Here is a 16,838-nt window from a genome sequence, read left to right as displayed (position 1 = left end):
TAGGTTATGTATTATTAATTTATTGCTTATTTATTTAATTTTAATCACATTTTTATTTAGTAGGCCTATATTAATAGTGTTTTTATTTTATTTTAATTTAATTAATTTAATATATTAATAACGAACTGATATTTTTATTTATTCACAATATTTAGATTATTATTATTATTATTATTATTATTATTATTATTATTATTATTATTATTATTATTATTATTATTATTATACTTTTTTTTCTAGAATTTTCCACGAACCCCCTGTCACTCTCTTGAGGCCCTCTCGGGGTCCCTGAAACTCTTTTAAAAACGGCTGCTCTAAGGGATAATATAATATAGCTAATAGTATTGTTTATAACACAAGTAGGCTAGGCTACTTTATTATTTAATATTATTTATATAGGCTATTATTTATATTAATAAATATTTCATTATTTTGTTCTTATTTGTGTTTTTAAGTGGTTTATCTAACAACATAGTAATTCAAGTAATGTCTTTGTTCATAAATGTCAAGTCCGCATTTTACGATTTTACTCAGTCAGGGCGTTGAGAAAAATATGTAAGTAAGGGTGTTGTCCCGCCCCTTTTCAAGCCAGGTGCAGTCCTTCGACCAATCAGAGCTCAGGTAGAGGAGGCGAAAACGGAGCCGTGAGCTCGTCTACGTATCCGCGCATGCGCAGCTTTCCTCTCCCCACAGTTTGGGAAGGGCAGCGATGATTCCGGCCTTGACCAGCCGGGAAGTGAGTTGGAATTTAGTGGATTTCGACACACCTACCTTATTTCTTACTTCAAGATGGTAAGTTAGACAGTGCATTCCTTTGACTCGCTAAAAGCACTATTTTAGATCCCATATGTGTTGGGTGACAGGTAATTTATTCCACAGGTTGTGCTTGTGCACCTGTCCGGACGTATACGCGAGTGCACCTGCCGACTTTAAAACTTCCGTCCTTCGTGAGCTGTTTGTTTATTACTGACTAATTAAAACGGTGTCATTTAAAGCTACTGTAATGCACCTAAAGTTGTTTTATTCAAAGTCTGAGCAATTGATTCGAATGTCATTTAAATGCTGAGGGGTATAATGGTGTCTTTTCTGTGATGTCATCTCATCTGTCTGGATAAACCGGTTGGTTTGTTTTCCTTGATATCAAACGGTCGGATTTTGACACCCTGAAGAATCCTTTTGTGTGTAGAAAACTTGTAGCCTATACCAAGTCCTGGTTTAAGTGGTTATAAAAACGTTTATCAGTTGTTCAAATAGGGCCACTGTCTGTTTGACGTTTGACTTCTGCTGAGTGACCGAGGAACTGTTCCTCTGTAAGTGTAAAGTAAACTTTCTGGTTAATGTGTGCAAAAATGAAGAAGAATGAGTAAAGAGTGCTGTACAAACCAATTACAATGTTGTACTACATATGTAATAGTATTTTTGTTATTCCTAAAGTATTTTTTTTTAATAATTGAGCAATAATACACTATATATTAATATTATTCAACGTTTTATAACTTTTAATATTATTATAATACATTTTAATATTAATAAACATTTAAAAAATAAGTATCCTCACTCTCTCTCTCTCTCTCTCTCTCTCTCTCTCTCTCTCTCTCTCTCATATACATTTAAAATTTTAAAAAAGATTTTTATTTACACTTTTTTATCTTTTAGTTTATTTTTGTTTAAATCTGGGAAGTGTTTGGATCTTTTGGACTCTTTGGATTAATACTATACAGCTCCTCTGACAATGCACAATGTCTTATACTGTCTGTATGCATCAGAGTAATTACAAGTGATGCAGAAGTGGCCCTTTTAATTTCAAAGTGATAACACTGCAGAATTTAAACCTCAGCAGTAAAGTTTGCGAGTGTGTTTCTAAGCATGTTTTCCTGGCACTGTAGCCGCTCGCAGCTACATTGACACCAACAATAGAAGGAAAATGAAATCAGAGCATCAGAGAACTGAAATCAAAGCAGGATGTCAAGAGGAAGCTCAGCGCTTCATTCAAAACTTCCCCCTGTGTAAATTTGTGTGTGGGAGAGATAGGGACGGGTGTGTGTGTGGAATGTAGTAATAAAGATGTGTGTAACTTAATAGCTGTAGCACTATTTCCTTTCTCATTTATTTTCCTGTTGTCGTGTGATGGGTGTGCCACGCTGAAGAAAAGCTTCAGAGAATCGTTTTCCTCTGGAGCACAATAGTAGACATGATGAAGTGCATACTTCTGTTTCCTTGTTTTTTCCTTGTGTTTTCATCTTTCGTCCCTCATAAGGATTTTCTGAGGAAGTAAACATACTCTTTCCCAGTATGCCTCGGTCATAACAATGAAGAAGCTGACAGTTCAATTTCCCCACCTGGTGTTTCTGCATCTGTTTGCATATGTGTTTGAGTTGCTTGCAGCATCAGATTCATTAATTCTCTTTTTAAACATTGTGGTCGACTTTATGGCCAGATCTTAGGACTGGTTGGCTCTTGAAGGTTCGAGCTGATCAAAATGGACCATTACTATGTTATAATTTATCCGTGTACAGCATTATTATTTAAAATTTGTGTGTCCTAACAATCTTTAATCTAAATAACGTTGCCTCCTTCTTGCAGCGACATCTCTTATCTGATGATGTTTACTGACATGAGGGCAGAATTAGGCGTTCATCCTCTTCGGTTAAGGAAGCGTTTTTCTGCCCTAGGACAAGCACATTCGCAGATCGATTGTTGCGGGGCCTGGTGTCAATAAAATACAGGATATTTTTATATTACCATGACCTTTTATCAAAAGCTTAAGGGAAAGTTGATCAATTGAAGTTGAAGTTTTCAATTCATGACCCCTTTGAGTCCTGTAAGTTGCGAGGTTGGGCCTTTCAGCACATCCCACAGATGCTCGATTAGATTGAGATTTGGGGAACTCATTGTTGTGCTCCTCAAACCATTTCTGAACCACTTTTGCTTTGTGGCAGGGCACATTATCCTTTTAAAAGATGCCACAGCCAGCAGGGAATACCGTTTCCATGAATGGATGTACATGGTAGGTGGTATGTTTCAAAATAACATCCACATGGATGTCAGGACCCAAGATTTCCCAGCAGAACATTGCCCAAAGCATCACACTACCTCAGCCGGCATGCCCTCTTTCCTTAATGCATCCTGGTGCCATGTGTTCCCCAGGTAAGCGCTGCATACGTACCCGGCCATCCACGTGATGTAAAAGAAAACGTGATTCATCAGACCAGGCCACCTTCCATTGCTCCGTGGTCCAGTTTTGATGCTCACGTAACCACTGTTGGCGCTTTCGGCAGTGGACAGGGGTCAGCATGGGCACCCTGACTGGTCTGTGGCATTGCAGCCCCATACACAACAAATTGTATATCCTTGTGTATTCCGACAGCATTCTATCAGAAGCAGCATTAACTTCTTTAGCAATTTGAGCTACAGTAGCTCGTCTTTTTGATCGGACTACACGGGCCAGCCTTCGCTCCCCACGTGCATCAATGACTCTGTCGCCGGTTCACCACTGTTCCTTCCTTGGGCCACTTCTGATCGATAATGACCACTGCAGACCGGGAACACCCCACAAGAGCTGCAGTTTTGGAGATGCTTTGACCCAGTTGTCTAGCCATCACAATTTGGCCCTTGTCAAACTCGCTCAAATTCTTATGCCCATTTTTCCTGCTTCTAACACATCAACTTTGAGGATTTTTTTTTTCACTTGCTGCCTGATATATCACACCCACTAACAGGTGCTGTGATGAAAAGATAATCAGTTTTATTACTATACACTATATCAGTCATAATGATATGCTTGATCGGTGTATATTTAATTGCTGTTGCACAGCTGTCATCTAAAGAACTAATAATATTTCAGATTTAACCCAATTGTTTTGAAGGTCTGTGTGTTGCATGCTGCTTTATTATATGGCATTGCTCATTTATGTGAAGCTTCTCTTGTGAATTATCATTTTCCAGCAATAAAAGTAAAAGTCTTGTTTCAGAGGTGTGACTCAGGTTTCTGTGTAATAGTTTCATTTAATAGTTTTCGGTGTCAGTGAAAAAAGCAGCTTATTGCATTTTTGTGTGACTCACAATGAGAGACTCACATAATCTCTGCCCAGTTGTGACGTTTGTCTATTTGAGAAGACAAGGCTTTTTCAAGCTTTGCCAGATTTGTGTGCAAAATGAGAGGAGGGAGTTCAAATTAGGATGTGTTCCCTGAGATTTTGTACTCAGTATCATTGCATGATTGAGCTGATTAGTTCTTGTGTGGAAAAGATTGATGTAAAAGTCAATCCAGTGGTTGACAGTAGCTCTTTGTCTCACGGATATTGAGCCTCACATCGATTTGGTTTGTGTGACGGGAGAGGATAGCCATAATTCTCTGTCTGAAATGTAGTTTGTCTCTTACTTTCTATTTCATGGTTCCTACAATTGTGTCGGTGGGCTTTTTGCAACTGTTATTTCTGACAAAGCAAAACAGGAGACAGGAAATTGTGGAAATGCGATCAGAACACAATGCAGGCCAGATGTGAACCTGCGTCTCTCACATGAGCACCACATCTCAACATGCATACACACTAGCTAAAATATTTTAAAGGCACAATATGTAAGATTTTTTTTATTAAAATATCCAAAACCCACTAGAACATAATTTTGTGGATTTGTGTACCTACATTATTCCAAATGTTTCCAAGAATGTATAAATCTAGAGAAATAATAAGCAGTTTTAACCAGGACACGACCAGGTCACTACATCATCCATTAAAAGAGGAGGTGAAATGCTGTTTCATGCATACTGAGCTTTTTACACTGTTAAAGACTTGGATTCCCATCCTTCAAAAACTAATGTTGGACTTTTGATGGAGTATTTCTGTGTTAAAAGTTCATTCAAATGCGCTAACGGACTCCATTGTTGTTCTATGTATAATGTTAAACTATCTGACGTGCAAAACCGTTTTGCTTGCTACTGCTAGGTTTAGTCGCATACAATAGTCCATAAACCGAATCATCTCCTCATAAACTGAGTAAACAAACGCAAATGTTGACAGGCCACTGAATACAGTACATTCCACAGAGACGGACGTCCTGCTGTTGCTGTTTCTCCTGTTCAATTTATTTCAGCCTCCGAATGATTCTGGATCATATATCTATTAGCTGAGATGGATAGCCATGGATTTCTCCACGCTTGAGGACGTCATCGCTTTGTTCGCGATCGTCATTCTTTAGCTCCACCCACACGATACTCCTCCAGGCGCTCAGTTTTTCCCGGAAAGACTCGGTACAGCCCATATTTCTTTTATAAATATAATAAAACTAAAGACTTTTCGGAGATATGAAGGATGCAATACTACTCTATAGGTACTCAAGACTGACATGAGATTGACTGAAACTGAGTGTTTCACCCCCCCTTTAATGACATCATACCCGCGTTACCCTCAATTTCTCCGTTTTATTTTGTAGAAACCATGGAAACAGCAAAGACACTTAATACATATTGTGTTTTATTAGACAGATGAGTAACTTTTTGGATACATTCTTTGACAGAAAAGTAAACTAATCATTGTTATATAGCTCAACACAGATAGTCTTGTGTTTTTAAATCTCCTTTTATTGATTTACTGTGAGTACCATGTTTTACCATGCCTAATATCGATCTAGCTCACTGCAGTGTGCAATAAGTGTCTCATAGTAGCCGCTGAGCAAATGCACAGAGTAGGATTATAACAACTTTCAACACTCTCAACTTTCAAGTGCAGTAGTGAAATCAAGCGATGAAAATTGTCATTTAACTTGACTCAAAGTTTGCCAGACAGGTTTTGATTCAGCGATTGAAGATTTAAAAAAGTTTAATAAGCTTTGAGTCTTAAGCATGAAGTCCAGCCACGAGTTCTGAAGAAGCTGTGGCAATTATTCCGTGCAGTTGTAATCCTGAGATGTGGCAGTCAAAACCTGTGACTATCTATGTCATTGATGCTGATGCAGATGCTGAAATTAAAGAGCTTCTCTCAATCCCAGACGATGATGAAATTAGTCGACAGATTGCTGTAAAAGATTCTTTTAAGATTCTGCTGTATTTACTGCACGGCTGTTCAAATGTAATTGCCAGCAGAGTTTTGGTACATGTGTGAAATAGTAGATCTGGTACAATTGGCTGATAGCATGTAAAGACTAAAGAAACCGATACACTTTGTAATATTCACTATAAATTTACAGAGTAGGCAAGGAATGAAGTCCACTCACTATTTTTTTATTTGACTTTGGTGTAAAAGCCCTTAGTTCACTGCAGTGTTGCCGAATTTCTGTCTACCATCTGCTTCCAAGGAGCATCTGCAGAAAACCCCTGAATAAGATCCTCAAACCATTCCTGAAACAGTTTGCTTTGTGGCAGGGCACATTATCCTGCTGAGAGAGGCCACAGCCACCAGGGAATAACGTTTCCATGAAAGGGTGTATGGTTTGCAACAATGCTTAGGTAAGTGGTACAGGTCAAAGTAACATCCACATGGATGGCAGGACCCATGATTTCCTAGCAGAACATCGCCCAAAGCATCACACTGCCTTCGCCGGATTGCCTTTTTCCCAAAGTGCATCCTGGTGCCATGTGTTCCCCAGTTAAACGATGCACACCCACCTGGGCATCCACGTAATGCAAAGGAAAACGTGATTCATTAGACCCCACGTGTGTCAATGAGCCTTGGCCGCCCATGACCCTTTCGCGGGTTCACCACTATTCCTTCCTTGGACCACTTAGATACTGCACACTCCAGACTGGAAACACCCCACAAGGTGCTTTGACCCAGTTGTCTATTCTCTATTGTAAATTATTCCCTTCACCTGTCAGTGGTTATACAATTATGCCTGATTGGTGTTTCAATCATATATTTAATCAAATCAAATCAGACCAATACAAAAAAGCAACATTAAAAGGATTATTCATGTTTAATTTAGCAATTACATGTTTCCACAGTGGTTTGGTATTTTCACTGCAGGCACATTCTCATGGGTGTGCGCAAAGGCACAGTGCTGGTAACTCATTAACCTCTGGGGTTTGAACCTACAACCTTTAGATAACCAACCTGGATCATTAACCACTAAGCCAAACCCATTCTAAATAAAGGAAGAATGAAACCACCATTAACCGAATATGCATTTTAATTGGCTGGTTTTCCAACAGATGCATTTCCTGTTGCTGTTCAGTCGTCAGGGGAAGTTACGTCTGCAAAAATGGTTCCTTCCCCTTCCGGAGAGAGAGAGGAAGAAGATTGTGAAGGACATGACTACTATGGTGTTGGCACGGAAACCACGCACATGCAACTTCATGCACTGGAGGGACCTGAAAATTGTCTATAAGAGGTGAGCATTCAATGCAGGCCAAAGGTTTGAATACATTCTGGGAAACACATGTTCCTCGCATGTGTGTTGTAAAAGAACATGCTAGTTTCAAACACAATGCTTTAGTTAATGATTAAATGAATGCTTTAGATTCAGCATTAATTAAAATGCCAGCTGCTAGGCTCTCATGTTTGGTCAGTCATCACTAGGTGTGAGCAGAGAACTAAAGTCAAGTAACCTTTATTTATATTCAGCGGATGTCAGTTCAGTGTTCATTCAGTTCCATTGTAAAGATAATCACTTATTAAATTAGTTAATTTCATCTATAAAGCAGTTCTGCAAAAAATTACGTAGCTGTCAAGCTCAGTTCAGTTCTCATATAACAGTGTCAGTACAGTCAGATCAATAATAATGTTGAATATTAAGTCTCCCTAACTAAGCAACCCAGAGGCGACGGGGCAAGGAACCCAAACTCCATCAGGTGAAAGAATTGAGACACAAACCCTTGGGAGAAACCAGGCTTAGTCGGGCTGTCAGTTCTCCTCCGGCCAATGTACGAACACGGTATGATTGATGATTTCAGACTGCATCACAAGTCAGAATTCAGATCAGGATCGGTAGCATTCAAATATTCATCCATTTCCTTTTGCTTGAAGATTTTTGTATCACGCTGGTATGGTTTGTTACCCCATCCTGTCTTGTAGTTTTTAAACCAGTTTAGTCCAGTTCTCAAGCTATTACTGATGTCATTTACTGATGACATGCCACTATCTAAGTCCTCCTTGTTTTCCAGTGAAAACTAGTGTCTGCTTCCTACACAATGGCCCACTATTACCACACAATGGTGTCTGAAAGTGGACCAAATATACTCAAACATGGACATTTTAGTACTTTGCTTTAATTTATTATAATAAATTAGTCAGATAATATAATAATATTTTCTTTTAGAGCTGCTGTAGAGCTGAAATAAACTCTGTATGAAATAAACAATGTTTGCATCATTGAATTATTATAACTTTAAAACTGCATTGAAACAATCTGTATTGTATAAAGTTCTTTATAAAGACAAATGACTTGACTTAGAAGCTGTAATACATTTTTGAATGCCACTTCTGAACATTATAAACTCTTAAAGTGTATATAAAATTCAATTTACAATCCATTTCGCTACTGTGACATTCTAAGTAAAACTTAGGACAGGGAGTTGCTTTGATCATAAAAAGTGAGTGTTACGTTCTTGAATAAAGTTATAATATAAAAACATGTTGAACCTATAAAGAACTATCAACCCTATAGAAAATGTCTTAAAGTATTTTCTGAATATAAGATTGAAGAAAAAAAAAGAAAAAAAATTGAAGAACTTTTTTCAGGATGTATTTGAAACTATTTTTGAGAAAATGTTTAATTTTGCTTCTAAACTCGCATGCTCCAGAACCTGGCTATATTCTTGGTCACAGCCTGGATTTTTCTGCTGCATCAAATCCTTCTGTCAGGCACTAAAACTGTCGTTTCTGAGAGCGAGTCTTTACACTTGTGTTCCTGAGAGCCTGTTACTCGCACTCGCCTGTTTCAGATCTGTTTTTCACATCTTTTTTAACCTGTCTCTGTTCATTCCTGTTGTTTTCCCAGTGTGACCTCTATAAATATAGAGATTTTCTATGCCTGCACTTGTATAACAGGGACTGTAGATGGCAATTGTGAGGATAGTGTTTACTATTTTCAAATTAACTCTAAACGCAACTGCTGCTGTCCATGTTTTGTTGGGTTTACCCTTTGTATAAATATTAATAAATGTTCATCCATGTTTTTCCTCACTTGTTTGTAGGTACGCCAGTCTGTATTTCTGCTGTGGTTTGGAGAACCAAGACAATGAACTTCTGGCTTTAGAGATTCTGCACCGTTATGTGGAGCTACTCGACAAATATTTTGGAAATGTAAATATATCCAGTTTCCTTATTTCTCATCTTTAGAGCAAATATTTGATGTATTTTATAACAGACACTATATAATACATTTGGGAACATGACCATTTTTATGTTTTTTGAAAAAAGTATTTTATATGCTCATCAAGGCTGTATTTATTTGACCAAAAATACAATAAAAACAATTATTTTGTGAGATGTTATTTGTGATAGCAAAGCATCATTACTTTAGTCTTCAGAGTCACATGATCCTTCAGAAATCATACTAATGTGCTGACTTTTCTGTTCAAGAAACCTTTCTGATTGTTATTATTATCAATGTTGAAAATGTTTTTGCTGCTTACCATTTTTGTGGAAATAAAGATTACCATTCAAACATTTGTGGTAGGATAAAAAAAGGAAGAGAAAAATTATACTTTTATTCATCAACGCTGCATTAAATTTATCAAAAGGGACAGTGAAGACATTTTTAATGTTACAGATAATTTATATTTAATAAATGTTGTTCATTGAACTTTCTATTCATCAAAGAATCCTGAAAAAAAAGTATCACAATTTCCAACTGTTTTCAGTGATAATGATGATGATAATAATAATAATAATAATAAATATAGCTGCAAGCAGCCATTATCGGGGCCAAGCGCAAGAAAAGCAAACAAGGAAGCCAGCAGCAGACCAACTGCAAAAATAAGTAAAGACATTTGGAGACAATTTATAAGCAAAAAAAGAGATAATTACATGTTTTGTTTATTTATAGCACCACCAAGTAGCACAATCATACCAATTTTTTTGTGTGTCCTCGGAGTGAGCCCATAGAAGTGTCAATTTTGGTGGAAATATCTCATTGTGTTTTGGAGTTATAGACATTTATGTGAAAAAACAAGGCTTTAATAAATAGCTATCGACCTATGTTTCCGATTTTCTGACGCTGGTTTCGTCTCGATCGCACTAGCGGTTTCGAAGATATCAGCTAATGTTTTATAAGCACTTAATTACCACGCTGCACAAACCGTACATCGAAACCTGACACGTTTGGTATCGTTGGACTCAGCAAGGATTCAGGAGTCCAAAAAAGTTACTCCTATCAAAATATGTCAACCACACCCAAAGTTATAAGCGTTTAAAAAAAAAATGCTCCACTAGGTGGCGCTGTTTTGAAACTTCTCAGGCTACTTCAAGGCATCGTGGTGATGACCCATACTAAGTTTCGTAACGATCCGTTCATGCATTCGTAAAATACAGCATTTTAGCACATAATTCAAAATGGCCGACGCCCAAAATGGCCGACATGGTAAAATCTGATATCATTCGACTCAACATGATGCCCTGAATCTAATGAGACCAATTTTATGGTTTTTGGATAAACGGTTCAGAAGTTATAAGCCAAAATAGCCATTTTTGCTATCTCCTGACCAGTAGGTGGCGCTGCGTCGAAATGCTGCATGTTGCCTCAGGTCATGCTTGTGATGACACGTACCAAGTTTGGTTTGAATACGACAAAGCGTTGCGGAGATATAGCCTTTAGTGTGTTTTTGCAAGCTCTACGTAAAATTTGTTCGCGCATTAATCAAAAACGATTTGACGAATAAACTTGAATTCCATAACTTTTTGTTTGGTTCAATTTTCTGATTGAATTTTTGTTTGGTTCAATCTGGTTAAATTTTCGTGTAAATCGGATTTACGGTCTAGGACGAGTTTGAAAATTTTATTTGTTTACTAAGTTATTTTAATTTATAGTAATATTTCACAATATTACTGTTTTTACTGTATTTTTGCTTAAATAAATGCAGTCTTGGTGAGCATAAGAGACTTCTTTTATTCATTTATTTTTGCTTAGACCACAGAAATGTATATTAACTCTCTTATTTCTTTTTACCGATTTCTGTCTGTGTAATATTGACTTGCAGGTGTGTGAGCTGGACATCATCTTTAACTTTGAGAAGGCTTATTTCATCCTGGATGAGTTTCTGATGGGTGGAGAGATCCAGGAGACGTCAAAACAGTCTATTGCGAAGTCTGTAGAGGCATCAGATATGCTGCAGGAGGTGAGATGCTAAATTTAATCTGCATTCAGTTTAATTAATTTGAAAAATAAAGCCGAAAAAGAAGCTTAATGGTATTGAAATGGGATAAAAATAGCTGAATTCCCTGAAAATGTTTCATATTTTTAAAACATTATTTAAGGTATGTTAGTTAGTACATCAGGTAATTCAATCTCACTCGTTGTTTCTGAGCCCAACATTTCAGATTAGATAAGCTACAGCTGTTTTAAAGGTGATGCCCAGTTATAGAGCTCTGCTTTAGCCATCACCTTCATAAAACATTATTGATTTGACAACAAGAGAGAGAGTGAGAAATAAACTGATGGCCAATGTAAGAGTGGTTTTACAGAGCAGATCTCAGCTCTCAAATGCCAGCTTTCCCAGCATGCCTCAAATAAATGAGACCATATTAAAAGAATAGTTCACCCATAAATGAAAATTATATCATTATTTACTCTCTCTCTCTCTCAAATTGTGCACAGTAGAGCCTAGTGGTTATAATGACATTTATATTTTCATTTTTTTATATTAGAATTAATTTTTGAATTAACTGTTCCTTTAAAACCCATATAGCATCTAATCATTTGCTGTCAATGTGTCATTCTGATAAGCATGGTCCATAAATCTGAAGGAGAGTTAACCTCTGCACGACAAGGGAAGCTGAAAATGTCACTTCACATTACACAAAAGGGTAATCAGTTATGTGCCTGTTTTCTTCTCTTCAGACGATGGAAGAATACATGAGCAAACCAGCCTTCTGACAGCAGCAGATGTGATCCAAGGTGACAAAAGGGAAAGAAAAATGCCTCCGCAGTGTAGGTTGTGTCCTCCACTCAGAGAACAATTTTTCATTGCGAGAAGACTTTATTCATGAGGGCTGCATATGAATTTTCTTATTTATTGTTTTCAATGCTGATATAAACATCCTTATCCATTCCACTCAATTTTAATATAACTGAATCAAGGTTCATGTGGTATTTTTGAGTAGGATTATGTTTTGTCAACTTAATGCAGGATTTCAATAATGATGCACTAAATTTCAACTTTTATACAAAAATCATTTTATATAATAATCATATATTAGCAATAACCTTAAAGCATGGTTTATTTGAAGTGCCTTTTCATGTTATTGAACATGTTGCATGTCTCAGGAGACATTTAGCTCATGAAGAAAAAACTCTTTTGAAGGAATATTAACGCTGCTTTGTGAGCACACTTTGTTGATATTGTCTTTATTAAAATTGTCTTTTTGATATGATTCCGTCTTATCAAGTGTTTGCCTTGATTTATTATAATGAAATGTATCATTTTATCAATGTCTCTTAATATGAAACTAAACTTCCCACTATTTTAGGTAAACTCGCCCCTGTGTTTTCAAGTGGACACCCTTGGCTTTTTCATGAAATGCAAATATTAATGTGATTTTTCATAATTTATTTTTCTTCTTTTTCATAATCCAGCCATAATTGGGTTGTTTTTGTGTTGAATCATGCATAACTTACTGTAATAAGGCAGCACAATACAGCGAGAGGAAAAATAATACGGTAATGCTTTATTCATGTTTCTCTTCTCACACTTTGGAACACGTACAAAATGATTTATAAATGGGAATCACATCCATCTTTATTGGTTTGATAATGAAATAGCATGTAAAGATTGCAGCAAGCGGAGTCCTACGACTACAGGAACATTCTCTTGATGCCAACAAAAGGAACAAGAAAACATTTCGAAGGACCACCAATTCATAAACGACAGATAAAATACACTTGAACTCCCGCACATTGATATACCATATATATATTTACATCATATAGAATTCCATGAAAACTAAAGCACTTTAAACTGTTTACCTTTTTTTTAGTTTTTTTTTTTAATATCTTTTGAGGAGATATAGGCATGTCCCAAAGGTAACCGTTTTTTCCCTCCCTGTTCATACTCATACAAGTCCCTTCTGTGGCACGACTGGCTAGTTGAAGCTTCTTACTAGCAGTTTGCAATTTGGACAGTTCAGGAGTCGTTCAGGTAGCCATAGCAACCATATCAAAAGGTCAAGGGGTGGGACTTGTCAGAATATGAGCAGGGGGGAAAATAATGCACGCTCAGGGTCTTCACATTCCTGCAACCATTTTCCCATGATACTCTTTACCCTCTTCTGTTCCAGACACTGGTGGGGTTTGGTCTACGGTCTCCTGTACTGAATCTTGAGTGGGGGGCTTTTGGGGCACCTCTGCCTCCTCTTTCCCTTGGGTGTCTCTTTTGGTGAGCGTGCTTTTCCCATTATCAACCTGATCAAAGAAATCCTTCATGGCCTCCTCATACATGTCATAAGGCAACTGTCCATTTGCGGCGGAATCAATAGCTCTCTTGCGATCGCTCGAGCTGGTATCGGGGTACTCAGTCAGGAGTTTGGCTGCGAGGAAGGTTGACTCTTCGTCCTCATCTACTGCATCATCATCGTAATCGTCTTTTCTTTTGCTCGGAGCTTTGTTTAACTCGGACAGGAACAAGCCTCCCCGTCTTCCACTTGGGTTGAAGTACTTTGCCATTGCTGTTTTGTAGGGTCTTTGCTTCAGCAAAGAAAATTTTGCATTCTTGTTGGCCAGATTCCCTAACCCGAGCACTTTCAGGATATCCTCAGTCTTGACATCAGGATGGATATCGCTCACTGTGACTTCAGGCTGACGACCGTTGTAATACTTGATGACCCGGCTCTTGTACCGAGGTTGGCTGGGCTTCCTAACCAGCTGGCTCTCAGGAAGGCGTTGCTGTTGTTTTCTGGTTTCCTCCATGAAGAGCATTCCAACCAGGTCCTCTGGAGGCACCTGGAGCTTCATTGAAATGGCCGACAGAAGTTGTTTAATTGCCTTAGGGTCGATTAGAGAGGGTCGGGAGAGTAGCCGCCTCCTTCCTTCCATCAGGTCCCGTTTTTGTGCTTGGTCTGTCATCTCCAACACCTTTAACAGGTAGTAATCCACGAGTTTTGTGTCATCTTCTGGGTTCTCATCGTCCTCTTCTGTGGGGCCACCTCGTCTTTCCATGGCCTCGCCCTGCTCTGCGTTGTCTCCCAGCCCTCGTTCATATACTTCATGGCTTCCTTTTACTACTTCCTCCGTCTCGAGCTGCTCCTCTAATGGCACCCATTCCTCCCCTCCAGTCACATCCTCGTATGCCAGGCTCCTAACCCTGTAGAGGTCATCATCGTCTTCGCCGTCTTCATCATCCTGGTTCTCTCGCTTCTGGTTCTGTGCGGCCGACAGTTTACCAAGCTCTTCGAAGATAGAGCGCATGTTGGCGAGGCTCTGAGGAGTGTACTGCTCATCCAAATCCTCAGTAGCCCGCTTGTTGTCCCTGCGGTTCTCCTCATCCTCAAACATCAATGGGTACTTCTTGTGTGGCTTCACAAAACCCCCGTAGTCTCCAACAGGGCTCTCTGTTTCTGGGCGTCTGCTCTTGTGAAGACGGCGCTCGTTCCCAGGCGCCGGCTGGCTTTCCGGGCTCTCTCCGGTCTGTTCGAGCATCCGCAACAAAGATCGAACCCACTGTGGCACCTTGTTATCAGGCCAATGGGTGGCATCCTCACGCGTGGGCGCGTTCTCGTCCTGAAGGGAGGCGAGCTGAACTAGAAATCGGAATTTGTCCACCTCGTCATAGTCCCCGGTCGGGCTCTCTGGTCCATCGGCTCTCTGCTTCAAGCTTTCAATGTACTCCAGGGCTTTGATCATATCAGAGCTGGGAGCAAGGAAGCCACCCTGGTCTCCGCCTCGCAGGCGATGGTGGCGCACTGAGGCGCCCTGCACAGTTAGTGTGTGGAGGAGGGTAGCGAGCAGGACCGCCACCCCTCTGGCGGACAGCTTCGGTAGTGACAACATCATACCACCTAGGGATAAACAAGCATAAAACTAATTAACCCATGCAATCATTTTATTAATGTTGCAAAAATTACTGCAATGTAGATACAATCTTGTTTAAGTTTAAACTACCTATGTGGGCAAACTACTTGGAGTTGTTTTACCACCCAAAATTGTTTCCAAGACCAAACAGAAGAGACGCGCGGCTCAGAGCGCCAGAGCGGCAATGAGCTCAGTCAGAACACAACATGTTTTTAAACCACAACAGCCCAGGATGAGTCACCGCCTGTTGTCAAGGTAACCTTTCACTTGTGGCTATATGATTCTTTAAGAACAGATCTATTGATATGCACATACTAAGAACAAATCTAGATTTAAAGAAAGAAACAAACGGAATATATTTCACTGATCTTTCCGCGATGATAAGCTCGAGATGAGAGATGCTGATGATGAGTGATAGTATCTAATCAGGCAAAGCCATAAAGAAAAAAAAAGCTCTACTACTCAATAACCCTCGCAAAGCAGACTAAAGCACACGTGAAGTGTCTTCACACAGCGTCATTTCGTGATTAGAAAAAATGAAAACGATCCGTCGTACCTTTTGTGTAGAGCTCAGAGAATGTGAATGAGCGTGAACAGCATGTCCTCCGTGTTGTCTCAATGCGCTTCGGTTGTGTTTCAGCACCGGACAGCTCCTCGCGCTATATGAGGCGGCACCTGACCAATGCGTCACCGGTGCTCACGCAATACCGAGACTGTGCATGCATCCGTACCGACGGTAACCATTCACACCGTTTATCTCTAGTGCGAAACTGAACTAACCTCTTATATTACCCGCTTGGTCTGTGTGTTTTTTGTCAATAAAGAAGGTAGTCCTTTTTTAAAATAACGAATAAGAAAACCAAACATCCTTACAGGATTACCATAGTTTCTGCCAAAAACAATACACTAAGACTAAGTAATAATGTAATGCAAAAAAAAAAAAAAAAAAACTGCTATCAGCTGTTAAATATAACATTGGTATTTGAGTGAAACTATGGCAAAGGAATTTGAAAAATCTAATTTCTCTCTTTTTTAATATATTTATTTTATTGTTTTTGTTTTTCACAGATCAAACACAACAGCAACAACAATGAGGGGAAAATATAGATTAAATAAAATAGAAAAACAACAGAACATTACAGAAACAAATGTGCACTGGACAAAAGAACCAGTCATAAGGATTGATTTTTTTATAATATTTTTTTAACGTTTAGTTTGATACAAGCTGAATAAAAAAGCTTTCCATTGATGTTTTGTTTGTAAGGATAGGACAATATTCGTTCGAGATACAACTATTTGAAAATCTGGAATCTGAGGGTGCAAAAAAAATCTAAGTATTGAGAAAGTCACCTTTAAAGTTATGCAAATGAAGTCATTAGCAACACATACTAATAATACTAATACATTTTTGATACATTTACAGTTTTACAAAATATCTTCATGGAGCATGATCTTTATTTAATACCCTAATGATTATTGTCATAAAAGCAAAAAATGATCATTTGGATCCATATGTATTGTTGGCTATTGCCACAAATATACCCGTGTGACTTATTGACTGGTTTTGTGGTCCAGGGTCACAAATGCTTGCAGAGAAAAATTATCCTTTGACTGGACAGGTAATGGTTAAACAGGATACAAATTCATAAATGTTGTAGAGTCACTTAATCCTCTGGATA

At 38.5% G+C, this 16,838-nt stretch overlaps 2 protein-coding genes across 3 annotated transcripts; one reads left to right on the top strand and one right to left on the bottom strand.

The window, feature by feature from the left end:
• The first annotated feature begins 591 nt into the window (after positions 1-591).
• Positions 592-12,527, top strand: ap1s3b (adaptor related protein complex 1 subunit sigma 3b). Its single transcript, XM_067452670.1, has 5 exons — positions 592-792; positions 7,148-7,326; positions 9,131-9,239; positions 11,135-11,272; positions 11,995-12,527. Exons 1-5 carry the CDS (start codon positions 790-792, stop codon positions 12,028-12,030), a joined length of 465 nt encoding a protein of 154 aa, XP_067308771.1. The 5' UTR covers positions 592-789; the 3' UTR covers positions 12,031-12,527.
• A 273-nt stretch (positions 12,528-12,800) lies between these two features.
• scg2b (secretogranin II b) lies at positions 12,801-15,876 on the bottom strand. 2 transcript variants are annotated; one of them, XM_067452668.1, is made up of 2 exons: positions 15,716-15,876; positions 12,801-15,146 (listed from the first exon to the last, which is right to left on the bottom strand). In XM_067452668.1, exon 2 carries the CDS (start codon positions 15,139-15,141, stop codon positions 13,378-13,380), a length of 1,764 nt encoding a protein of 587 aa, XP_067308769.1. In that variant the 5' UTR covers positions 15,142-15,146; positions 15,716-15,876; the 3' UTR covers positions 12,801-13,377. The 2 variants fall into 2 exon arrangements, with proteins under 2 accessions (XP_067308769.1, XP_067308770.1); XM_067452669.1 differs by lacking the exon at positions 15,716-15,876 and adding an exon at positions 15,250-15,366.
• Positions 15,877-16,838: the final 962 nt, after the last annotated feature.

Source organism: Pseudorasbora parva, chromosome 9 (genome assembly GCF_024679245.1).
Source record: "Pseudorasbora parva isolate DD20220531a chromosome 9, ASM2467924v1, whole genome shotgun sequence".
Classification (NCBI taxonomy): Eukaryota; Metazoa; Chordata; class Actinopteri; order Cypriniformes; family Gobionidae; genus Pseudorasbora; species Pseudorasbora parva.
This window is presented reverse-complemented; position numbering and strand designations above follow the sequence as displayed.